Consider the following 27500-nt stretch of genomic DNA (forward strand, 5'->3'; position numbering starts at 1 on the left):
ATTAGTTAGAAAGATAGATAGATAGATAGATAGATAGATAGATAGATAGATAGATAGATAGATAGATAAGTTAGAAAGAATGGAAGAAAGATAGATAGATAGATTAGTTAGAAAGAATGAAAGAAAGAAAGATAGATAGATAGATAGATAGATAGATAGATAGATAGATAGATAGATAGATAGATAGATAGATAGATAGATAGATAGATAGATTAGTTAGAAAGATAGATAGATAGATAGATAGATAGATAGATAGATAGATAGATAGATAGATAGATAGATAGATAGATAGATAAGTTAGAAAGAATGAAGGAAAGATAGATAGATAGATTAGTTAGAAAGAATGAAAGAAAGATAGATAGATAGATAGATAGATAGATAGATAGATAGATAAGTTAGAAAGAATGAAGGAAAGATAGATAGATAAGTTAGAAAGAATTAAAGATAGATAGATTAGTTAGAAAGAATGAAAGAAAGAAAGATAGATAGATTAGTTAGAAAGAATGATAGATAGATAGATAGATAGATAGATAGATAGATAGATAGATAGATAGATAGATAGATAAGTTAGAAAGAATGGAAGAAAGATAGATAGATTAGTTAGAAAGATAGATAGATAGATAGATAGATAGATAGATAGATAGATAATTTAGAAAGAATGAAGGAAAGATAGATAGATAGATTAGTTAGAAAGAATGAAAGAAAGAAAGATAGATAGATAGATAGATAGATTAGTTAGAAAGAATGAAAGAAAGATAGATAGATAGATAGATAGATAGATAGATAGAAGGATAGATAGATAAGTTAGAAAGAATGAAGGAAAGATAGATAGATAGATAAGTTAGAAAGAATGAAAGAAAGATAGATAGATTAGTTAGAAAGAATTAAAGAAAGAGATAGATCAGTTAGAAAGAATGATTAGATTAGATTATATTGCTAGATTGATTGACAGATAGATAGATAGATAGATAGATTAGTTAGAAAGAATGAAATAAAGATAGATAGTTAGAAAGAATGAAATAAAGATAGATAGATTAGTTAGAAAGAATGAAAGAAAGATAGATAGATTAGTAAGAAAGAATGATAGATAGATAGATAGATAGATAGATAGATAGATAGATAGATAGATAGATAGATAGATAGATAGATAGATAGATAGATAGATAGATAGATAGATAGATAGAAAGATAGATAGATAGATAGATAGATAGATAGATAGATAGATAGATAGATAGATAAGTTAGAAATAATGAAAGAAAGATAGATAGATAGATAGATAGATAAGTTAGAAAGAATGAAAGAAAGATAGATAGATTAGTTAGAAAGAATGAAAGAAAGAGATTATTTAGAAAGAAAGATAGATAGATAGATAGATAGATAGATAGATAGATAGATAGATAGATAGATTAGTTAGAAAGAATGAAAGAAAGATAGATAGATAAGTTAGAAAGAATGAAAGATAGATAGATTAGTTAGAAAGAATGAAAGATAGATTAGTTAGAAAGAAAGATAGATAGATAGATAGATAGATAGATAGATAGATAGATAGATAGATAGATAGATAGATTAGTTAGAAAGAATGAAGAGATATATAGATAAATAGATAGATAGAAAGAATGAAATAAAGATAGATAGATAGATAAGTTAGAAAGAATGAAAGGAAGATAGATAGATAAGTTAGAAAGAATGAAATAAAGATAGATAGATTAGTTAGAAAGAATGAAAGAAAGATAGATTAGTTAGAAAGATAGATATAGATAGATAGATAGATTAGTTAGAATGAAAGAAAGATAGATAAGTTAGAAAGAATGAAGGAAAGATAGATAGATAAGTTAGAAAGAATGAAAGAAAGATAGATAGATTAGTTAGAAAGAATTAAAGAAAGAGATAGATCAGTTAGAAAGAATGATTAGATTAGATTAGATTGCTAGATTGATTGACAGATAGATAGATAGATTAGTTAGAAAGAATGAAATAAAGATAGATAGATAGATAGATAGATAGTTAGAAAGAATGAAAGAAAGATAGATAGATTAGTAAGAAAGAATGATAGATAGATAGATAGATAGATAGATAGATAGATAGATAGATAGATAGATAGATAGATAGATAGATAGATAGATAGATAAGTTAGAAAGAATGAAAGAAAGATAGATAGATAAGTTAGAAAGAATGAAAGAAAGATAGATAGATAGATTAGTTAGAAAGAATGAAAGAAAGATAGATTATTTAGAAAGATAGATAGATAGATAGATAGATAGATAGATAGATAGATAGATAGATAGATAGATAGATAGATAGATAGATAGATTAGTTAGAAAGAATGAAAGAAAGATAGACAGATAAGTTAGAAAGAATGAAAGATAGATAGATTAGTTAGAAAGAATGAAAGATAGATTAGTTAGAAAGAAAGATAGATAGATAGATAGATAGATAGATAGATAGATAGATAGAAAGAATGAAATAAAGATAGATAGACAGATAAGTTAGAAAGAATGAAAGATAGATAGATTAGTTAGAAAGAATGAAAGATAGATTAGTTAGAAAGAATGAAGAGATATATAGATAAATAGATAGATAGAAAGAATGAAATAAAGATAGATAGATAGATAAGTTAGAAAGAATGAAAGAAAGATAGATAGATACGTTAGAAAGAATGAAATAAAGATAGATAGATTAGTTAGAAAGAATGAAAGAAAGATAGATTAGTTAGAAAGATAGATATAGATAGATAGATAGATTAGTTAGAATGAAAGAAAGATAGATAAGTTAGAAAGAATGAAAGAAAAATAGATAGATTAGTTAAAACGATAGATAGATAGATAGATAGATAGATAGATAGATAGATAGATAGATAGATAGATAGATAGATAGATAGATAGATAGATAGATAGATAGATAGATAGATAGATAGATGTTTATTAGTACATAGAATAGTAGTTTTATTGAGTCTAGGGCTTCAGGGAGTTTAGATTTTGGCTGGTACACTAATGGGCCACCGTAGTCTTGGCTCAATTTGAACAGTCTGCAATGAAAGTCTATGGGATTTTTATGATTTTTAATATTAATTTTTAAGAAAACTGAAACTCAAATCAGTCTGAAAAGATATAGCACACTAAGTCAGAACAGTCTGAAGGTCTGACCCGAGTTTGGTGGTCGTAGCTTTAACGGTCTAGGAGGAGATACAGTCTAAAATTTGGCTCAGAAGAAGAAGAAGAAGAAGAAGAAGAAGTTTAAGTACAATATCAGTAAGTTGGCTTTTCCAAGCCAACTTAATTACAACCATGTTTGTTTTTTCTAATGCAGATACCTGGAATAATTATTAATCTAATTATTAACCTGGAATATACTGTAATTTTAACAGAGTGGAAATGGGAATTTTCAATGCTTTAGCTATTTTCTTACAGCCATGTCTTGCAGACGTTCTATTTTGTGAAGCTCGAACTATATTCTTTGGTTTTATGCATTGTGATGGATGATTAAGGGAATTTGGCCTTTGCGTTTCTTCATATTTGCTCCCGTGAAACAGGAAGTCATGGGCTGGATAATTTCATGTTCCTAGTCCCCCTGGTGTGCTAAGAAATTGTAAATATGAAGGACACACACACGTGCATATTATTCCTAGAATAATTATAATTAGAAGACTTCTGATTCCCACAAGTCTTCATGAGCTGACACTGTTGTACCATTAAAATATATTTTAATTTAATTATACTTATAGTCTATCTGAGTTTCTAAGGTTATGTTAGATGTGTTTGAGAAATTTAAGTTAAATAGAAGAGACTGGGATATAATATGAATCTGAGGTTCACACATGACTTCACCATAAGCCCAAACAAAAAGCATTTGAAATGTATAGTGAAAGTTTAATCCATTACAGTCAAAACTTAATGACCCACCTCTAACATCTATGAATCTTTAAAGATCTCTATAATCTTCACAGCATGCCTGCACATTAATACATGGTTATTTACATGTGGCTGATCAATTTATTCTGTGAACTGTGATAATTTGTGCAAAGTCTTGACTGTGAGGGGCTCCTTAAATAACACAACTCTTGAACCTCTTACCTGTCAGTTCTACCCTGACTGAACTGAAATCTGCCTTCAGTGAAACAGGATACATGGAGGAAACACCAGAACTCAAACAGTCAACCACAGACATTTGAATGGCCAAAGTGAATACCAATTTAGTTCAAGGAATTCGATGAAACGATGCTACAGAACAGATACAACTATACTGAAGAATTTTTTGTCTTTTTCCACAGACTTAGTGCAAATAATGTCCCATGTAAACAGCTTAGCACAAGTTTTCTGTACACATGCAACGGACACAGGAGTAATGGTGACTTCAGATTTAAATGTTTAATTAATACTCCTCAAAGCTTACAAGTTCCACTCATATTCAAAGGCAGTGAGGGTCTTTATACATACAGAGAAGGTTGCTGTCAACTCTGACTTTTGACAATTATATTTATTTTCTTCAGTTCTTGAAATTTGTTAGCAAATGATGCTCCCACACCCCCTCTTCAGTGTACACCTTACTAAACACCATGTAGAATTACCACACTGCTGAAGGCCAAAGCCTGTCCAGAAGCCACTGCAGGTCTGATTTGTTTTGGCTGGGCTCCGCTCTGACATGCCTGGGAAGGGCAAGGAAAGGAAATGGGTGGACCAGCTACTCTCATCTCCCCCAGAGAAGGCCTGCGTGAAGCCAATGAGAAAGAGAGTGTGTTTTTTCTCTCAACTCTGAGCTTGTAATACTGAGCCTGGGCCCATCTGGATCTAATAACCTAGCCCAAGCTGCTGCCCGATGAATTTGGACTAGATTGCCAGCACCACTCAGGGAACGATGCATGGAGTGCGGTCACACTCGGTCAGAGGAACAAATAGGGAACATGCCATGTATGTCAGCTCCATGGTCCCCAAGCAATTTGTTCTCTCAACAGTGATGAGCACCAAAAGCAGGTCCTACCCTTGGGCCTTGTGGTGGATATAAGGCCTGATGACTGTAATGATGCGGGTTTGCCAATAACGGGCAGTGTAGTGGTATATCTCAATCTTTAATGAAAGCACAATGAAATGTTATCTGACTCATAATACTGCTTTGTTGAAAGAAGTTTCTCAAAAAATCATTAAAGTTATTTCAACGTTATTCTTCAGATTATTATTATGCATAAACAATTATCTGTATTATACGCTCATACTTTAGATAAGTGGTTTTCAAATCCTTCTAAGTGGCATCTGTATATCTGTATCAGTGTCTGATATATCTACATTGGTTTCCATAGTTATGACCACAACATTAAGTATCAACACAGCATTAAGTTACTTTCCTTTACAACAACTAAGTTAGCTGTCACTGTGGAAAGAGAGAACTTCTCCGGTTACTGAGGGTTGACTAACCCTGTTCCCTGAAAAAGCGGGAACAAGATGCTGCACTGATTAGCACTATGTGAAAACATCTTTGTTTGACCGGTTGTGAATATAATAAATAACCTTAAATAACATGCAAACGTCAGAGGCTAAAAATAGACGTGTGACAGGTGCACTCAACAGGTCACTTTGTCTAAATAACATCCCGAACACGGCCCCCAGTGTGGCAATGAAGCGCAGCATCTCATCCCCCGAGACGTCCCCTTTTAAAAGCTACTCTCAATGCTGCTCTGATTAGCGCTATGGGAACGAGAATACCATCGCCTCCGCATTGGAAGTGTCTGGACCCTTCAAGGTTGTGTAGTGTGTGCACACAGACTCAAGAAGGGCCTCAGACATGATCTTGGGATGTTGACTCAAGGACATGTGGGTCACATGAACATAAAAACTATAAAATCTAATAAATGTGTGCAGAGAGGACCAGCCTGCCGCATCACATAATGCTGCAAGGGGGATACAACCACCCTGGTAGAATGAGCCCTAATGCCTGGAGGCGAAGCTTGACCGCACACCTCATAGGCTATAACAATAGCATTCCTCACCCAATGCGACATAGTCTACTTTGTGGCGGCCGCCCCCCGGTAACGGCCCCCATAACAAATGTACAGCTGGTCTGACTTACTCCACTAGCCAGTTGCGGTGGACGTAAATCTGAAGGGTAGTCTCTCCTGTTCTGGCATAGTGAATGGCGGGGGACAGAAGTATGTCCGAAAATTGAATTTTGGGAAGATAGTCGGGGTGAGGGTGCAAAATAGCCTTGACCAGTCCAGGGGCAAAGTCTAAGCAGGATGGTGAAAGCGGCAGAGCCTACAAATCCCAATTCTATTTAGTGATGAGATAGTCCAACGCATTCTCATCCTTGGACGTCACATACTGACACTTGTGACATTTCGTCTACATCGAACGCACATGGCACCCTTTAGCGTCAATATGACACGCACAGGATATGGGTAGGTTTAGTTCTGGGGTAGGTTTAGGGTTAGACCGCTAGGAGGCGCCTTCTGGCTCATTTCTATCTGCGTCTCATATTGACGATAAAGGGTGCCATGTGCGTTTGATGCAGACGAAATGTCAACAGCGTCAGTATTATGACGCCTTGGGATGAGAACGGGCTGGATAGTCATAAGGAAAACCATCTTTACGGTCAGAAGCTTGACTCGAGGCGGTCAAAGGGGTTGTCGACTGGCCCCTCAAGGACCATGGCTAAGTCCCAAGAGGGAACTTTCACTCTGACGGGTGGTCTCAGTCACCTAGCTCCATGAATGAAGCAGGCGATCAAAGGTTGTTTGCCCATTGAAACCCCGTCATTCAGAGCGTGGCAAGCCGAAATGGCTGCCACAAATACTCTGAGAGTAGCAGGACATGTAACTGCTAACATCTTTTCTTGCAGAAACTCCAGCACTGAAACAATCTGGCAGTGGACTGGATCTGCATGATGTATAGACCACCACCTTCTACTTAGCACCTAAGAAGCCCTGTGGTGAGGAGCAGAGAGTTCGCTCAGAGTTGGAGTAAATCACTCTGCAGAAGAAGCAGTACTTCGCCTTCTGAGAATATAGTCCCAGTATGTATATGGTTAGAAGATGGCTGTGTCTCATGTGACCTAGTTATTTGTACACGCTGTGACTATACAAATCACAACATGTAAATAGGGAAATGTTGGCGTTATTTTGTCACTTATTGGGAGCAGTATGCTAGCTGGAGCCGTTTACCTCCAGTCTTTGTGCTAAGTGTTTAGTTGTGAAATGTAGTTTGTGGACCAGACAGAGTTGTCTGTGATTCTTAAAGGAAGAAAGTATATTTCGTGTCTGCACCACGGTTTTCTTTCTGCCAATCTGGAGCATTGTTTTTTCTCATTTGTCAATCATTTTTTTAAACTTTAAGTGCTACATTACTCAACATTTAATCAGACATTTTTTTTGTCCTTGTTTTTATTGCTTTATATTTTGTAGGCTTCTCACCATTGTAAACCATCGTTCGTGGTTCCTTCCAGTCAAAATATAGTAAATATATTCTCCCAGTTAATTAACGAGACTGCAGAGTTGTGCTACGCTATCACTTCTAAATGTTGCTGTTTATTTTTTTGAGAAATACCGTTTTTCCATCGGTTTGGTGTGTAATCTAACAGTAATCTACACAGTACCCATGAGCCTTATCGACTGTTATGAACATCAGTTTGAATGGTTTCTCCTTCGATTGTGAGAACGAGGGATTCGTTTTGGATATTAATTTAATTAAAATTAAATTAATTAATTTAATTTAATGAATTAGTGGATGCCAGTGTGACCGGATGCTCTCCTTTCCACGTTGCCCACTTATACAAATTAAGTTAGAGTTTCCCGCCGTAAATTTCCCTTTAAGTGTTGGGACATGTCACATCCGATTGGCTATAAATGGCCTCTTTCAGCCTGTTAGGATACGCTGCTTCCTGTTGACTCGGGGGTTCCCTTTCGCTTCCCACGTGCGGGCGTTCCAAGTGTGGCGTTACGCCAGCGGTTGCGTGTTTCTACAATGGCGATTGCCTACGGTAAGCGTGTAATGCAGTGGCTTATGACAATTGTGGTTGGGTATTAATCTGACTTGTGGGTATGACGTTTAGCTTGTTGCAGGCATGTGTGAACTCATTTATGCGACGCTGTGGGATCAAAGTGAGGTCAAATAATCTAGAGGTGGGCGGTTCGGTGCTTGACTGATTTCATCGTCGGGTAAGTCTGGGTCGAAGGAAGTTACGGGTGCTGCGGGTGTGGGCATTTGTCTTGAAAGGAGGTGCTTACAGCTTGTTTCAGAGATATACAGACCAGTTCGTGCGATGGGATCAAAGCGAAACCAAACCATCTAAAAGTGGTTCGTTCCGAGCGAGTGACTGACTTCATTGTCGGGTAAGCTTTATCCTGATTGGGTCGAGACATTGGGCATTTTTGTGGGTATTAACCATTGTGTTTCCCCTTTTAAGGTGTTTGGGATCTTTTGTGCAAATCTTTGCTCTCTATTTCAGAAGGCCTATCTAATGCGAGGAATCGCCGTTGTCCTACAGTCTATTTCTCCCTTGCCTGTTCATTTTGATTAATAGTTATGGTTTGTGTCTTACGAGTGGAATGACGATGTTATAATTTGTGTTTTTTTGTTAGCTATTGTTCCCAGGCGAGTGTTTGGGTTTATTAGTAATTTATTGTGTTTAATTTGATTTATTCTGAAATTATTTCTTTATTGTGGAAGTATGTGTTTGAGTGTGTGTTTGAGTGAGTGTTTCTTTTGCTAGTTGGGGGCTCCAGCCAGGAATCCTCCTTTTCCTTTTCTGTGGATTGGTGATGGTTTGAAAACAGGGTGTGGTGTGCAGTGAGACGCATGGATTTTGTGTGCAGTGGTGCGAGTTACCCCAGAGTGTGTGTGTGAAGGTATTACCTGCTCCTGAGTCCTCAGCCAAAGCTCTTGAATTTAGTGTTATTGTATGTCATTGTGAGTGTTTGTTAAAACGACCATGTTCTCTTCCCTGATCACATAAATGATCAGTTGGGGTGGCATGTCCTGCCTGGCACACCCAGTTCATTTTAAATGAGATTTTATTGTTAATAAAGAATTATTGTGCATAATATTCACGTCTCTGTTCCTTCCTAGTGCAACCAACTTGCGTGCCTTAAGATAAAGTGTATCAATCATTCTCTGAGTGATGTCAGAGTGGCGTAGTCGGTTTTCTTAAAGCTGCAGTTATTCTTTTCTATAAAGTTGCAGTCTAACTTATGCCACACCAGCATTACCCATGATCCTCAGCATCCGTTGCTGTGTAGACGAGCCATTCCGCTTTGCAATTGGGTGATTTCTTCAGTGATTTCTTATTGTGCTCAAACCACCATCCAGGTAAGTTACGAAGTTCATAAGTAATGATCACGTTCTGCTTAAATGTTATAATTGATGCCTTTCTTTGTCATTAGACTCAAATGGTTTACATGTTAGGGCAACGAATTAAAGCCAGACCAATGGTTGCTCCATCAGCAAAAAAAAAGAAAGAAAAGAAATTAGGCTTGCTAAATGGTTAGCAAAATTCAACATAAGCTCACAACTCTCATTAACTAGACAATGTAATTTTCTCTCGAACGTCATTGTAATGTGTCAGTAATAACAATATCACTTGGCCTAATGTGCCTACGCCTTTTAACAGTAGGAAATAGGAAAAACATTATTTTTTTATTAATTTATCTTAAGTATTTATAAGGAAATAGGAATCTCTCACTATTGGGGTACACTTTTTAAAACTTATGTAGCAGTATTGTTTACTGTCTGTGGGGGTTACTCCATATGAAGGGGGAGTGCCCTTTAATTACGTTCCCTGTGTAAAGCCTGTTTTATACTTCTGCGTCGAACTGCCGCCATAGCTACGTCGTAGGCTGTGTGTAGCGCGCGTACCCTACGGCGTACCCTGACGTGCACCTCTCCAAAAATGTAACAACGCGTCAATTCTACGCGGACACAAGCGCTGTGATTGGTCTGCCAGAACCCCTCCCTCGGGGTTTCACATGCTCCCTAGGTGCGTGTCAACGCGGACAACGACACAGAAGTATAATACCAATAATAATAATAATATAAAGCTGTTTGGGTACCGTGTGAATCGCACTACAGGTGCGGGCCAACGTGCGCAAGACGTTACAGTGGGCTTTCTCTGGATTCATAACGTTATAGCAGCTAAACCGCTGTGTGGATGTTCCCTTTTGCTGTCTGCATTGTGTTTGCTGCCTTTTCCGACTTTATCCGACTTGTTACCGTGACTACAACTCTAGCTCAAATTCGCGTTAACGCGCTGCTGCTCGACCCCTCGCCACATCCATTGTTTACGTCCAGCGCGGGTTTCATCAGCTGGTCCGAGGACTGTGGGTCGTTGGCATGGTACCTCATTAACTGTGCTGTGAGTAAATAAATTGAGTCATAAACCTCCAGTGATGCTCAGGTATCAGATCAACCACTTAACTGTCACCAGCTCTTCTACATTTTGTTTTCTTTAAGCATTATATACTTTTCTTGAGTTTATTGTTTTGTGGATTAACTTTACATATATTTTCTTTTTTTTTATTGATTTGAGTTTGCTGGATATATTATCCATATATATATGTATATATTCTGTGTGACATATTTGGTGTGTGACCAAGTTTATGTATGTGTATGTTTCTTGGGTGGACCTTGAGGGCAGTCCAAAAGAGGTGTTTCTCTATTCTACATTGTTGGCTGTTGTGTCCATTTCTGTCCACCCAGCATTGTAGGGGTGACCGGATGTGGCACCTCGATGTGATGAGCCAAACTGATGTGGTGAACTCTTTTAAAATTGTCTTAAATTGCCAGCTGCTTTGTTTAACGTTTTTGATATTGTGTGTGTGTGTGTGTGTGTGTGTGTGTGTGTGTGTTTTGTTATTTTCTTCTCGATTGTGGTGGTGGGTTCTTTTGCCTGAATGCTGTGTTCACAGTGAGGTGTGAAGTGAGTGTGCAGTGAGTGTGCACGTATGATCGCTATATTCGTTCTGCTAAAGAGAGCCAGCGCCCCATTCTGAAGTGAGCGTCCGTGTGATTTTGTGTTCAGATTATTTTTGTTTTATTGGTGTTGTCTTAAATAAAATCTGATATGTTTTGAGAAAATAAAGTTTTGTACTATTTTCTACTCCATGTCTGATACCTGACTCTGATACAACGGACCTTTGAGCCTTATTTAATTAAAGGGCATTTCCCCGGAAAGAGGCCCCCGGGTGGCGTAGTCGGTAATTTTCTTAAATCTTTAGTATACCTCTAGTCTAAGCTGCCACACTTATATCAACTTAGCTAGCCTACACTACATAATTAACATTTTCTGTTCTCCTTGCAGATTCTGCCAAACTTCACCTTTTCGAACCAAGCTACACCTGAGATTCAACACCCAAAGGCACTTTCTATCTCAACCTCAAAAGCCAACCTCTTTCTATCTCTGTCTATCTCTCACAAACTCTCTGTCCACCTATCTCACTATCTGTATTTCTATCCATCTCTCCAATCTAAATCTATATATTTATCTATCTCACAGTCTTTATCAATCTTTCCTCTTTGTCTGTCTTTGTCGACTTGTCTGTCTTATCCGTCTTTCTCAGTCAGTCTGTCCTAGTTTGTCAGTTTGTTATCATGCCTGAGGGGTTCCCATTGTAAAAAGGAATAGCCTTGAAGCAGCACCTCAATAAGAAGCTTCAGAGGTTTGATGAGAAGTGAGAGGAATGGGTGGTTGGTCATAAGAAGAACCACAACATTGCATCTATCAAGGATGAAGCCATTACCATGGTATGTACAATTTCTTCCATGACATTCAACACCCAATTCGTAAATTCTCTAAGATTATTATTCACGTTGGCACACATGATGTTTGACTCCGCCAGTTGGAGATCACAAAAAATAATATTAAAGACGTGTGTGAACTTGCAAGTACGATGTCAGGCACTGTCATTTGCTCTGGCCCCCTTCCTGTTCGCAGGAGCGATGAAATCAGTAGTGATCGACCGATATATCGGTCGGCCGATATATCAGGCCGATATTTGCGGGTTTTACGTGTATCGGCATTGGTCGATACGCGGCTGCTGCGTTCGGCGATAGTTTTTTCCCGGCATTATTTACTGACAGGCGTCCGCAGGCAGCTCTGTGTTGCTGGAGATGCTGCAGTTCACGTGCAGCCCATGCACTGCCCCTCCCACACTAGCAGAGTGCTGGAAGTCTCTTCAAGACAACGGCAAGTTTTAAACTTTCAAAGCATATTTGAACTGTTTGACTTAGCTGAAATATTGCCATACACTTTGAAAGTGGAAACACGTTGCTCTATATGTGCGTGCAACTATAGCTAAGCAAGTTTGTGGGTCCAAATGGAAAACGCGAATGCCAAATGCCTCATCTATAAAACTGCTTGTCATTGTATTTAGGGAGTTGCAAATAGCTAAGTTTGAGGCTATCCATATGCATACGGCAGCTGTTACGAACACTGGTCATAGGATTAAATAATGCCGACGTTGTTCCGTGATTCCGTGATATTTGTGGGAGTTTTATTCAGCGACCACCTGGCTAAGGTTTAGACGTGTGCTCAAAAAAGAAAGCGCTTGTAGAAAGGAGAAAGTGGCGCAGCCGTGCTTTCCACACATTTTTAGACGCAATATGTGACCAGTCCCTAATTCATAATAAACTGAGAATCTATTTGGTTTAAAATCGTTTTTGTTTTGTTTAAAATGGAGGAAAATCCATTTGCTCTACATGAGATTAAGTTAAGTGTACTAAAATTTAGGCCTAAGCATTAAATGACTAGGTTGTAAATAGTTGGTTACTTTTAAAATTAAGTATAGTACAGTTTGCACTTTATTATGCTGCTTGCTTGTTGCTACTGTGTGCAATAGTGTAATTATTTTATTTATGCTTAAATATTTATTTTCAGTATTTTCAGCACTGAACCTTTTTATTAGGGCCCGAGCACCGATGGTGTGAGGACCCTCTTGGAATTGCTCTGTTTATTATTAGGGCCCAAGCCCTGAAAGGGCGAAGGCCCTATTGTTTTCGGTAGGATTATTTATAATTATTAGGGCCCAAGCCCTGAAAGGGCGAAGGCCCTATTGTTTTCGTAAGGATTATTAGGGCCCAAGCCCTGAAGGGGCGAAGGCCCTATTGTTTTCGTTAGGATTATTATTATTAGGGCCCAAGCCCTGAAGGGGCGAAGGCCCTATTGTTTTCGTTAGGATTATTAGGGCCCAAGCCCTGAAAGGGCGAAGGCCCTATTGTTTCCGGTAGGATTATTAGGGCCCAAGCCCTGAAAGGGCGAAGACCCTATTGTTTTTGTTAGGATTATTAGGGCCCAAGCCCTGAAAGGGCAAAGGCCCTATTGTTTTCGGTAGGATTATTAGGGCCCAAGCCCTGAAAGGGCGAAGGCCCTATTGTTTTCGGTAGGATTATTATTATTAGGGCCCAAGCCCTGAAAGGGCGAAGGCCCTATTGTTTTCGTTAGGATTATTATTATTAGGGCCCAAGCCCTGAAAGGGCGAAGGCCCTATTGTTTTCGGTAGGATTATTATTATTAGGGCCCAAGCCCTGAAAGGGCGAAGGCCCTATTGTTTTCGGTAGGATTATTAGGGCCCAAGCCCAAAGGGCGAAGGCCCTATTGTTTTCGTTAGGATTATTATTATTATTAGGGCCCAAGCCCTGAAAGGGCGAAGGCCCTATTGTTTTCGGTAGGATTATTGTTTATTAGGGCCCAAGCCCTGAAAGGGCGAAGGCCCTATTGTTTTCGTAAGGATTATTAGGGCCCAAGCCCTGAAAGGGCGAAGGCCCTATTGTTTTCGGTAGGATTATTAGGGCCCAAGCCCTGAAAGGGCGAAGGCCCTATTGTTTTCGGTAGGATTATTATTATTATTAGGGCCCAAGCCCTGAAAGGGCGCAGAGCCCTATTGTTCTTCTAAGGATTATTTATTAGGGCCCAAGCCCTGAAAGGGCGAAGGCCCTATTGTTTTCGGTAGGATTATTGTTTATTAGGGCCCAAGCCCTGAAAGGGCGAAGGCCCTATTGTTTCCGGTAGGATTATTAGGGCCCAAGCCCTGAAAGGGCGAAGGCCCTATTGTTTTCGGTAGGATTATTGTTTGTTATTAGGGCCCAAGCCCTGAAAGGGCGCAGAGCCCTATTGTTCTTCTAAGGATTATTAGGGCCCAAGCCCTGAAAGGGCGAAGGCCCTATTGTTTTCGGTAGGATTATTATTATTAGGGCCCAAGCCCTGAAAGGGCGAAGGCCCTATTGTTTTCGGTAGGATTATTATTATTAGGGCCCAAGCCCTGAAAGGGCGAAGGCCCTATTGTTTTCGTTAGGATTATTAGGGCCCAAGCCCTGAAAGGGCGCAGAGCCCTATTGTTCTTCTAAGGATTATTTATTAGGGCCCAAGCCCTGAAAGGGCGAAGAGCCCTATTGTTTTCGGTAGGATTATTATTAGGGCCCAAGCCCTGAAAGGGCGAATTTATCAACCTTTCGGGCACTTTTGGGGCCCTTAACGTGCTCGAAAACTCTTGAAACTTTGCACACGGGTCAGAACCCGCGGCCATTAGGGCCGGGCTGAAGCTGGGACACGGGCGTGGCAGGGAGGCTCGACAGCGCCCCCTGGAACGGGGTCCGAAAACTTGGTCCATAAATCAAACACGCTTGCATGTAATAATATGAAACTCGGTACACATATAGATCTCATCGGGCCAAACAACTTTCGTACTTTTACTTTTTACGCCAGCCCAACAGGAAGTCTGCTATTATGGGTTGTTTGGAAACGCATGCTGTGGAATTTAATGTACTCCTCCTAGGGAATTCATCAATTCGCCTCCAAACTCAGTCAGCATGAAGTCAAGACATTGAGGATGCTAAATTGCGGACGGATTTTTGATATCTCGAACGGTTTGGCTGTGGCGAGGACACGAATTTATGGCGAATAATGGAAACAGGAAGTGTGTTATAACTTCTGCATACATTAACTGATCTTGATTAAACTTCAGCAGTGTGTTCGTTGTAAGAGGCCGATCACATGGATGTGACTATTGTGAGTCAAAGTTATAGCGCCACCAACTGGCAGCAGGAAGTGTGTCCCTTTCAAAATGCTTTGAAATCACCCTCTTATTTTTACCCGATTTGCTTCAAACGTTATGTGTATAATGTAAACACACGGCTGATGTAGACCTGTGAAAGGATTTTTGATATCTTTAATACTGTTGCCATGGCAACGCTTCAAACTTTAATATTCTTTTTTGATGCTTTTGAGACTCTTAACATACTTGAAATTGGATGAAACTCGACAGACACATCACATTTATTAGCCCGTAGACATGTGCAAAGTTTCAGAAACGGGCGTGGTGAGGGGCTCAGTAGCGCCACCTTTAGTCATAAGTGGGGGGGTTAGTTTTATCAACAGCAACAAAACTTGGTATGTGTATTGTTCTCATCAAGACGGACAACTTTCTAATTTACATGAACTATCTCTGACCAACAGGAAGAGAGATATTTTGGTTTGAATGTGGATTTTCTGAAGAATTTTCTCTCCCTCTCTCTGTGTCTCTGTGTGTGTGAGGGGAGGGGGGGATTTGACTATTGCTTTTATATTGTTAATCAAGGTTTCAGGGGCTTTTGGGGTCCTTAACGTGCTCAAAAACTCTTGAAACTTTGCACACAAGTCAGAACCCCCTGCCATCAGGGACGGGCTGAAGCTGGTACCCGGGCGTGGCAGGGGGGCTCAACAGCGCCCCCTTGAACGGGGTCCCAAAACTTGGTCCATAGATCAAACACGCTTGCATGAATTAATATGAAACTCGGTACACATATAGATCTCATCGGGCCGAACAACTTTCCCCCGGTCAAGTTTTACGCCAGCCCAACAGGAAGTCGGCTATTATTGGTTGTTTGGAAAACGCTTCCTGTGGAATGCGAAGTACTCCTCCTAGAAAATTCACCGTGTCCCCTCCAAACTCGGTGTGCATGTAGTCAAGACTTTGAGGATGCTAAATTGCGGACGGTTTTTTGATATCTCGAACGGTTTGGCCGTGGCGAGGAATCGAATTTATGGCGAGAAAAGAGAAACACGAAGTGGAATAACTTCTGCATACATTAACTGATCTTGATGAAACTTCAGCAGTGTGTTCGTGGTAAGAGGCCGATCAGATGGATGTAACTATTGTGATTCAAAGTTATAGCGCCACCAACTGGCAGCAGGAAGTGTGTCACTTTCAACATGTTTTTGACAAAAGTGGGGGGGTTAGTTTTAACTCCAGTAAAAAAAACTCAGTTCATATATTGATCTCATCAACCCGGACAACTTTCTAATTTAAAGTCATTAGCTCTGACCATCAGGAAGTCAGATATTTTGGTCTGAATGTGGATTTTTTTGCTAAATCAGCCTCTGAATTTTTAGCCACCTTTATCTAAGTGGTTATTTTATTCCCACCAAACTTTTTCAACATGATAAAAATATATTAATGATGCTAAATTGTGAACGGATAATAAATATCTCAAACGGTTTTGCTATGGCGAGGGATTAAAGTAATGTCAAAAAAGTAAACACTAAAAGGCTCATATATTCTAAAAATGTAATTATACACCATTTATTACTACATAGAAGTATACAAATATCAGAACTTAACTCATTTTATTCTTTTTTTTTCAATTTAAGAATGAAGTTTAAGTTTAAAAACTGCCAGAATGGTTGTTTAGTCTAAACAATAAATAAATAAAGTCAAACATAGTGCTATACTGCCCTCTTGTGTTCAAAATCAGGTAGGCCTATTATATCTATATAAAAATATACTAGGTATGTGACGGTGATAATATTTTACCACCGGTTAACTGACGTGTGACACTGCTGGGGGCTTTTTAATCGCTAACTTAAAAACGAAAGTAAAATATGTTCGTCCGCACGGACATTGATAATGGTGCGGAGCAGAGCGAGCGTTTTCAATAAATTCCTATGGAAGGAGGAATGACCTAAGAAACGTTGACTCTGTTCTGCTCGTTCCTCGCTGAGGACGCGCACCATTATGAATGCCTGTGCAGCCGTGAGCATTTTAGTTTCATTTTCGGGGCGGATTGCTTGAATGTATTTAAAAAAAGCACAATGTTGTGTTTTATTGCTACTGTACAAAAATATAAGTTAACACTTTGCAGTTTGAATGATGTTCTGAACAAAATGACAGAGTATGTTTTTATGTGTCCACTGTTCAATCGCGCCCTCGTTTTAGTGATTCCCAAGTTATTTTTTCATTTAAGTTTTTTTCATTGTTCTAATCAGGTCAGGCAAGTAAAATTATCTGTCTTATCCCTTACATTTTTATATAATTATATAAATATATAATACACTACTGTTCAAAAATTTGGCGTCAGTAAGATTTTTAAGCTAAGTTTCTTCTGCTCACCAAGGCTGCATTTGTTTGATTAAAAATACAAACAAAAACAGTAATATTGTAAAATAGTATTCCAATTTAAAACAGCTGCTTTCTATTTTAATATATTTTAAACTGTTATTTATTCCTGTGATCAAAGCTGAGTTTTCAGCATCATTATTCCAGTCGTCACTGTCACATGATCCTTCAGAAATTATTCTAATATGATGATTGATGCTCAAGAAACATTCATTATTATTTTAAATGTCGAAAACAGTTATGTACAGTCTTTGATGAATAGAAAGTTCAAAAGAACAGCATTTATCTGAAATCTAAAGCTTTTGTAACATTAAACACTACCGTTCAGAAGTTTGGGGTCAGTAATAATTTTAATTTTATTTTTGGGGGAAAGAAATAAATAAATCAATACTTTTATTCATCGAGAATGAGTTAAACTGATAAAAAGTTACAGTACAGACATTTATAATGTTAAAAAAAATTATATTTGAAATAAATGCTGTTCTTTTGAACTTTACATTCATCAACGCATTTTGAAAAAAAATCTGTACACAACTGTTTTCAACATTGAAAATAATAATTAATATTTATTGACCATCAATCATCATATTAGAATGGTTTCTGAAGGATCATGTGACACTGAAGACGGGAGTAATGATGCTGAAAACTCAGCTTTGATCACATAAATTAATTACAGTGTAAAATATTTTAAAAAAGAAAACAGCTGTTTTAAATTGGAATAATATTTCACAATATTACTGTTTTTGTTTGTATTTTTAATCAAATAAATGCAGCCTTGGTGAGCAGAAGAGACTTCTCCTAAAAACATTAAAAATCTTCCTTACCCCAAACTTTTGAACGGTATATATATATATATATATATATATATATATATATATATATGTTTGTATAAACGGGAGTGGTGAGGGGCTCAGTAGCGCCACCTTTAGTCATAAGTGGGGGGGTTAGTTTTATCAACAGCAACAAAACTTGGTATGTGTATTGTTGTCATCAAGACGGACAACTTTCTAATTTACATGAACTATCTCTGACCAACAGGAAGAGAGATATTTTGGTTTGAATGTGGATTTTCTGAAGAATTTTCTCTCCCTCTCTCTGTGTCTCTGTGTGTGTGAGGGGAGGGGGGGATTTGACTATTGCTTTTATATTGTTAATCAAGGTTTCAGGGGCTTTTGGGGTCCTTAACGTGCTCAAAAACTCTTGAAACTTTGCACACAAGTCAGAACCCCCTGCCATCAGGGACGGGCTGAAGCTGGTACCCGGGCGTGGCAGGGGGGCTCAACAGCGCCCCCTTGAACGGGGTCCCAAAACTTGGTCCATAGATCAAACACGCTTGCATTAATTAATATGAAACTCGGTACACATATAGATCTCATCGGGCCGAACAACTTTCCCCCGGTCAAGTTTTACACCAGCCCAACAGGAAGTCGGCTATTATGGGTTGTTTGGAAAACGCTTGCTGTGGAATGCGAAGTACTCCTCCTAGAGAATTCATCCAATCCCCACCAAACTCGGTGTGCATGAAGTCAAGACATTGAGGATTCTAAATTGCGGACGGATTTTTGATATCTCGAACGGTTTGGCCGTGGCGAGGAAACAAATTTATGGCGAGAAAAGAGAAACACGAAGTGGTATAACTTCTGCATACATTAACTGATCTTGATGAAACTTCACCAGTGTGTTCGTGGTAAGAGGCCGATCAGATGGATGTGACTATTGTGAGTCAAAGTTATAGCGCCACCAACTGGCAGCAGGAAGTGTGTCACTTTCAAAATGCTTTTGACAAAAGTGGGGGGGTTAGTTTTACCCACAGTTACAAAAATCAGTACGTACATTGGTCTCATCGAGCCGGACAACTTTCTAATATACAGTTATTAGCTTCGACCAATAGGAAGTCAGATATTTTGGTTTGAATGAGGATTGGTTTGCAAATTCAGCCTCTGCTTTTTACCCACTCCTGCTAAGTGTTTTTTTTTTTTATTCACACCAAACTTTTTTAACACGATGAAAATACATTAAAGATGCTAAATTGTGAACGGATATTAAATATTTCAAACGGTTTTGACATGGCGAGGGATTAAAATAATGTCAAAAAAGGAATCAGAAAACATCTCATATCTTCTTAAAATTTAATTATACACCATTTATTTTTATATAAAATTATACAAATATCAGAACTAAACTGAAACAGAACTAGTTTTGGGTTTATTCAGTTTTTTTCAATTCAAGAATTATGTACAAGTTTAAAACCAGAATGCGCTATTTAGTAAAAAAAAAAGTAATACATAGGGCTATACTGCCCTCTTGTGTTCAAAATCAGGTAGGCCCATTGTATATTGTATTTATATATAAATATAATAGCGATGTGACTGAGATTTTTTTCCCACTGGTTAATCGATGTGTGACACCGCGGCGGGGGCTTTTAAATCGCTAACTTAAAGGGATACTCCACTTTAAATTGAAAATTCTGTCATCATATACTCACCCTCATGTTGTTTCAATCCTTTATTAATTTCTTTCTTCTGCTGAACAGAAAGGAAGATATTTAGAAGAATGTCAGTAACCAGACAGTTTCTGGTCTCATTGACTTCCATAGTATACATTTTTTTCCTACTATGGAAGTCAATGGGATCAGAAACTGTCTGGTTACTGACATTCTCCTAAATATCTTCCTTTCTGTTCAGCAGAAGAAAGAAATTCATAAAGGATTAAAACAACATGAGGGTGAGTATATGATGAGCGAAAGTGAAATACGGACGTCCAGTAGGAATGAACTAAAAAACATTCACTCTGTTCTGCTCATTCCTCGCTGTAGACGTGTTATTGCCCATGCAGCCGTGAGCATTTTAGTTTCATTTAAAAAATAGCGCCATTTCGGGGGTGGGATTGCTTGAATGTTTTTTTACAAAAGCACAATGTTGTGTTTTATTGCGAGTGTACATAAATATAAGTAAACACAGTGCAGTTTAACCCTCTGGAGTCTGAGGGGTTTTTTGGGCCCTGGAGGTGTTCTGACATGCTCTGACATTTGTTGTTTTTTCAGTTATTTATAAACATATTAATGGCAAAGGTGTAAATTCACTCTATAAAGCACAAACAGGGCTACCATCATATCTGATCAACATGCTTGTAAATCTTTGTGTTTTTAAGAGAATAATGTTTATGCGTGGTTATTTGAAAAAATAAAAATGAAAGTTGCTGAAATAAAACCTCAAAACACATACTAAATATGTGTATACAAGACTTTTGACAAATGGATGTTGTTGCCTAGTGTTTTTTCTTCAAAATGATCTGAAAATCATCCTGCCTAATCGTTCTCATAAAACAATACATTGATTTAAACCTTGTAAAACAGTTTTTTTGTCAGAAGAGGTTTATGCGTGGGAGTGGTAATGGCTCATCAATATTAATGAGATTCAGACCAGGGGTGTGACAGACACTCCCCCACTGGCTAATGGGCCATCACGTGCCTGAACAAAGAAGAGGAGATTCAAAGGTTTTGTTTTTCAATCTGTTTTATTGTAATTCCTCTATGTGGAGGAACTAAATGTTCTAAATTTGCAGGTATCTCACAGTAAATGCTTATGCCCCGTTGATGCGGGCTCTAAGCAAAATAAAGCAAAATAATGCAAAATAATGCAAAATGAGCAAAAACTAAAATAAAGGCAGATAGAATATAGTTACATGTCTTGGTGCCATTTTTGAAAACAGTTCCTGTTCGGCTGAAGACACAAGTGAACATTACATGCCTGGCATTTCCAAGGTGTGTCCTGCCTTTTACCAAGCTGTCCTTTGCAAAGCACACAGATCTTGCGACCAACTGTGCAAATGTTCTTTGCATCTGAGATCAGCTCCGCTCCTGAAACCGGCACATGGTCAATACTGGTTGGTTTTGGTGCTACTTTCTGTGACACACCACAGAGCTCTGCAATAAGCTGTTCCATGAACTGTTTATGGGTCATGTTACCACATAGCTCTTTGTGGATAAGGAAAGCATTGGTGGCAGCAATGTCCAAGAAGTGTAGAAAGATCTTTCTGTACCACTTCATTGTTTTGTGTTGTGCAGTGTAGTACTGTAAGAGCTGATCGGACAGGTCCACACCCCCCATGTGTTTGTTGTAGGCAGTCACAGGTGCAGGACATGGAAATGTCGTTGTCCTCCATGTATCTTTTGTTTTCACCCTCCTCTGTGCAGTGTCTCCTGTATAAGCAGATTGAATGGTGGAACAGACAGACACCTCTCGTGTGTCCATCCACTTCACAAATACAAGAGGGCCATCCCGAATCCACCTGATGGATCCTCTGGCAGATTTTTTGGAGAGTGAATTAGTTGCATCACGTGGGCAATCCTTCCTGTTGTCCCTGTAAGTCCCACATGCACCAAACTTCATTGCAAACAGTTCTTTGAGGAGCTTTGGGCTTGTGTAGAAATTGTCCATGTACACATGGTACCCAGAGCCTAAAACTTTACAGTCCAAAAGAGATGTTACAGCATCATGTGACAGTCCATGGCCTGAAGGGAAGTTGTTCTTTCCTGTGTACACAGAAAAGTCCAAAGTGTATCCATTTGATGAGTCTGCAAGAACAAACAACTTGAAACCCCATCTGGTTGGCTTGGCTTTCATGTACTGCGTCATACCTGTATGTGCTTTGCATGCCACCATTCTCTCATCGACAGCTAAGTTTCTTCTAGGATGATAGAAGGCTTTACAAGCATGACGAATACTGTCCATGAGAGGTTTGACCCTGAAAAGCCGGTCATGTTCAGGTGTGCCCCTCTTTCTGTCATTCTCCTTATCTGCATCTGGGTGACTCATGTGCACATTCCATGAAATGGTGCGGTATCGGTCTCGGGACATGATTGTGGCAGGAAAAGGCAAAGAGAAAAGACTGTCTTGCCGCCAGTAGTCGCTGATGGAGCTGATCTTCACCATAGCCATGTAAAAAAGCAGCCCAATGTAGCGGTACATCTCACTGATGCTGACATCAGTCCATTTATATTTGCGGCCTTTAGCAATTGCACCAGCAGCTTGAGCATTGGTGTTGTGGCACAGAGTTGACACTGCATTCTCAGAAAAAAACATTTTGAAGAGACTCAGAGGAGTGTGTGCATCAGCAGGACTCAGCTGTGGGCCAGGTTTCCGTGCAGGCAGGAATCTCAGAGTCTGTGGAACCATATCAATGTCAGTCTCTGTTTTCCATGACAGAGTAGACTGCTTGCTGCTTGTCTGAATGTTTGTCTTGGCCCTCTTTGCAACAGGTGTCTGATGATCACCATCACCTTTATAGCTGTAAAACAAACAAACAACTGTGAGCATTTTTATTACACAAAATAACAACTGCTTTTCAATCATTAAAAGTAACATTGGCCAGATGCAAAGCCATACAGACACATAATGTTTGTATGGACTATGTAAAACCAGAATATGTAAAACCAGAATAATACTAATATCTGAAAGAAAGGGAATAAGTGTACTTACTTTTCAGTTGTTCTCAAAACTGAACGACACCTATCGCGTGCCCTCCCAGTGCGAGTTGCAGGTGAGGCTGAGGGTGATGCTACCACATTCCTATAAAAATAATAATATTAATATTAATAAAGGTTGAACAAAGTACTAAGTACACATGCATAACTGATGGACAGTCAGCATGTTGATAAAACAACATCAGGTCTAACATCTGTAAAATAGTGGGTAAATATGTACTTACTCTTTCTGATTTCTGCATGTCCTCTTAGTGCGAGTTGCAGAACCTACATCATTCCTTTCAAAAAAAGTTAAAAACTATTATTATCATATATTTTAGACTACTATTCCAGCACATGCACAACTGATGGACATAGCATGCTGATAAGATAACACAAAGAAAAAATATGTAATATTATCAACCAAAAATAAAGTCATACAGGCTCATATTGTAAAAAAAAATTAACTAACATGGGTAAATATGTACTTACTCATTCTGATGTTCGACTGTGTTGCTGCGCGCCCTCCGAGTTGCAGATGAAGGTGATGCAGCTACATTCCTTTTTTTTTTTTAAAGTTGAAAACTATTATAACATAAATATTTCAAAGTATATTACCATTAGTCTATATGAATAACTGATGCAAATAATTGTAGACACGTGCTGTAGGCATATATTGCGTGTCAATGGGCCATTACGGAGATAGCACAACGCAAACATTAACACATTTGCAATTCATCAGCTGGGCATATTTACACATTTCAGCACATACACACATTTGCAATAGATATTTGCAAGCACTTTTCGTTGATGATAATGAGGCAGCATAAACACTAGTCAAAATATAATCTAAACATACATAATATTTTCTAAATTAATTTCAAAATCCTAACTTTCATACAGGCCATGATCTAAGATCATGCGCAATCGCGAGACAAATGGAGTGGGCAGACAAGATTTTGACCATTTCATTAGGTTTATTTTTTGTAAAAAGCCTTTCTTTAAAGTGAATTTCGTTTTGTATTTAATACATAAGAATTAAAAATAGCAGGCAATAAAGCTCCGTGTCGGCATGTGAACTGGAGCTCATCTCATAAATGAACCCAAACTCATAAGCTTTGCCTAAAATCTACCAGAGAAATATATGGAAAGCTCGAAATGTGTTATTTTGAACAAAACTATTAAAAACGAAAGAAAACAGACTGCATGAAGCATCTCTCCTACTTTATACAGCAGCCTAGACCATTTAAATATAGATTACTCTGAATGACAAGTATGGAAATGGTCCAACCAGTAAAATATGTAGCCTACGTTTATATAAAATAGCTTGTCAACTTATGCAAGTAAATTTAAAAAGACTTACTCATCCGAAATATTATCCACGGCTGGATCAATCCGCTCTTCAAAATACAAACGTTCGTCGTCAGAGTCGTGCTCTTCTTCTGAGGAAAAAGTGAACTCCTCTTCACTATCCAGGACTAGCTGAAGTGCTTCCTCACCAGTAAATCGTGTCATCTTCCAACGGCGCAGGAAAGTGAATGAATGAAACTTGCTGGTTTTAAGGCATTTCAGGGGGCGTTTACCTTATTTTGCATAGATCACCTCAGCTCATTATCTTATGAATAGCGCGCTCTGCGAGTGGGTGTGAACTCATTACCGATAATTAGGTGAGACGGGAGAAACTGTACTTCTCTTTAGTTTCATACAGATAACATTGCAGGAGAATATTTGTTTTGAATGTGAATTGTTTTATTTAAAAGTAGAAATTTAAAGCTTTCTTTAGACGCATGTTTCATGGTTGTGTGATAAGTATTAGCTGAGTTTCAGTTCATTTTCCAGACTTGTTTCAGAAAGATTTTTGCGGAGACAGAGTGAGCTGAAAGCGCACCCTGTTTATTTTATTTATTTAAAAATAAAAACAAGGTTTTGATGTTAATGTGAGTGTACACAAAAAAAAGAAGACCCTCTATAGTTTATAATCATGTATTTATTTTATTAATATGACCGTAAATGACGGATTTTTTTAAGTTTATGTTGCTGCTATGTGAAAAAAATCCAGCAAAACGCGGGGGCGCGTTTGCCGACCTCAGAGGGTTAAATAATGTCCTGTATGAACAAACCGACGGAGTAGCCTATGTTTTTATGTTTCCACTGTTCGATCACGCCCACGCCTCACACACACACACACACACACACACACACACACACACACACACACACACACACACACACACACACACTGTGCATTCCAGCATTGCAATCTTGACATCGCAGCCGGTTCATTACAGCCGTAATAAAATATAATAATAAATATAAATAGTCAACCTATTTGCAGCAAATGATAGTAGATTTTAGATCAATATATTTGTTTTCCTTACAATTTTAATTAACACTAACTTTATTCTCATCTGAATTATAAATAATTTATTTCTGTATAAAATAATACTACCATTAAAAAATACATTTGACTGTCTTTTTTAATCAATGGAGAATGTGTGACTTAAAAATAAACAGATTAGTGGTCGGTTTGAGGACAAGAAATGAAAACCAATGCAATATGATGAATGTCCAAAAACGTTCGCTCTTCTCTGCCCGTTCCTCGCCTCGCCATATATATATATATATATATATATATATATATATATATATATATTTATTTATTTATTTATTTATTATTTGTTACATATATATAATGTATATATTACATTTTTTTTGTTACATATATATATATATATATATATATATATATAAATATAGCTGCGAGCAGCGATGGAGGGCCCAAGCCGGTGACACCGCCACCCCGGTGGCGGTGTCACCGGCTTGGGCCCTCCATCGCTGCTCGCAGCTATATTTATTATTAGGGCCCGAGCACCGATGGTGTGAGGACCCTCTTGGAATTGCTCTGTTTATTATTAGGGCCCGAGCACCGATGGTGTGAGGACCCTCTTGGAATTGCTCTGTTTATTATTATTATTAGGGCCCGAGCACCGATGGTGTGAGGACCCTCTTGGAATTGCTCTGTTTATTAGGGCCCAAGCCCTGAAAGGGCAAAGGCCCTATTGTTTTCGGTAGGATTATTATGGCCCAAGCCCTGAAGGGGCGAAGGCCCTATTGTTTTCGTTAGGATTATTAGGGCCCAAGCCCTGAAAGGGCGAAGGCCCTATTGTTTCCGGTAGGATTATTTATTATTATTATTATTATTATTATTATTATTATTTTGTCAACCTTTCGGGCACTTTTGGGGCTCTTAACATGCTCGAAAACTCTTGAAATTTTGCACACACGTCAGAACCCGCGGCCATCAGGGCCGGACTGAAGCTGGTACCCGGGCGTGGCAGGGGGGCTCGACAGCGCCCCCTGGAACGGGATCCGAACACGTGTCCATAAATCAAACACGCTTGCATGTAATAATATGAAACTCGGTACACATATAGATCTCATCCGGCCGAACAACTTTCGTGCTCTAAGTTTTACGCCAGCCAAACAGGAAGTTGGCTATTTAGCGTTGTTTGGAAACGCATGCTGTGGAATTTAATGTACTCCTCCTAGGGAATTCATCGATTCGCCTCCAAACTCGGTGTGCATGAAGTCAAGACATTGAGGATGCTAAATTGCGGACGGATTTTTGATATCTCGAACGGTTTGGCCGTGGCGAGGAAACAAATTTATGGCGAAAAAATGAAACAGGAAGTGTGTTATAACTTCTGCATACATTAACTGATCTTGATGAAACTTCAGCAGTGTGTTCGTTGTAAGAGGCCGATCGCACAGATGTGACTATTGTGAGTCAAAGTTATAGCGCCACCAACAGGCAGCAGGAAGTACATCACTTTCAAAATGCTTTGAAATCAGTGTCTTATTTTTACCCGATTTGCTTCAAACTTTATGTGTACAATGTAGACACACGGCAGATGTAAACCTGTGAAAGGATTATTGATATCTTAGATACTGTTGCCGTGGCAACGCATCAAACTTTAATATTCTTTTTTGATGCTTTTGAGACTCTTAACATACTTGAAATTGCATGAAACTCAACAGACACATCACATTTATTAGCCAGTAGACATGTGCAAAGTTTCAGAAACGGGGGTGGTGGAATGGCTCAGTAGCGCCACCTTTAGTCAAAAATGGGGGTTTAGTTTTTCCTAGAATCACAAAACTTGGTATGTGTATTGTTCTCATCAAGACGGACAACTTTCTAATTTACATGAACCATCTCCGACCAACAGGAAGAGAGATATTTTGGTTTGAATGTGGATTTTCTGAAGAATTTTCTCTCCCTCTCTCTGTGTCTGTGTGTGTGTGAGGGGAGGGGGGGATTTGACTATTGCTTTTATATTGTTAATCAAGGTTTCAGGGGCTTTTGGGGTCCTTAACGTGCTCAAAAACTCTTGAAACTTTGCACACAGGTCAGAACCCACGGCCATCAGGGCCGGGCTGAAGCTGGTACCCGGGCGTGGCTGGGGGGCTCAACAGCGCCCCCTTGAACAGGGTTCTAAAACTTGATCCATATATCAAACACGCTCGCATGAATTAATATGAAACTCGGTACACATATAGATCTCATCGGGCCGAACAACTTTACCCCGGTCAAGTTTTACGCCAGCCCAACAGGAAGTCGGCTATTATGGGTTGTTTGGAAAACGCTTGCTGTGGAATGTGAAATACTCCTCCTAGAAAATTCACCGTGTC

General features: G+C 38.7%; 1 protein-coding gene and 2 long non-coding RNA genes across 3 annotated transcripts in view; 2 read left to right on the forward strand and 1 right to left on the reverse strand.

Moving 5' to 3' along the window:
* The window catches only part of LOC311292113, an 843631-nt gene that overhangs the window by 221011 nt on the left and 595120 nt on the right, over window positions 1-27500 (forward strand). The gene's annotated exons all lie outside the window — the stretch shown is intronic.
* Window positions 7845-8532, forward strand: LOC311292708. Its single transcript, XR_014627784.1, has 4 exons — window positions 7845-7962; window positions 8035-8140; window positions 8222-8314; window positions 8431-8532. It is a non-coding gene; the product is annotated as an uncharacterized lncRNA (long non-coding RNA).
* Window positions 20807-24881, reverse strand: LOC311291421 (piggyBac transposable element-derived protein 4-like; the record flags this gene model as incomplete). Its single annotated transcript, XM_084410456.1, has 6 exons — window positions 24172-24881; window positions 23301-23369; window positions 23054-23107; window positions 22825-22914; window positions 21126-22633; window positions 20807-20814 (listed from the first exon to the last, which is right to left on the reverse strand). The coding sequence occupies exons 1-6, from the start codon at window positions 24321-24323 to the stop codon at window positions 20807-20809; spliced, it is 1881 nt and encodes a 626-aa protein (XP_084266582.1). The 5' UTR covers window positions 24324-24881.

Source organism: Rutilus rutilus, assembly GCF_951802725.1.
Source record: "Rutilus rutilus genome assembly, chromosome: 6".
NCBI lineage: Eukaryota > Metazoa > Chordata > Actinopteri > Cypriniformes > Leuciscidae > Rutilus > Rutilus rutilus.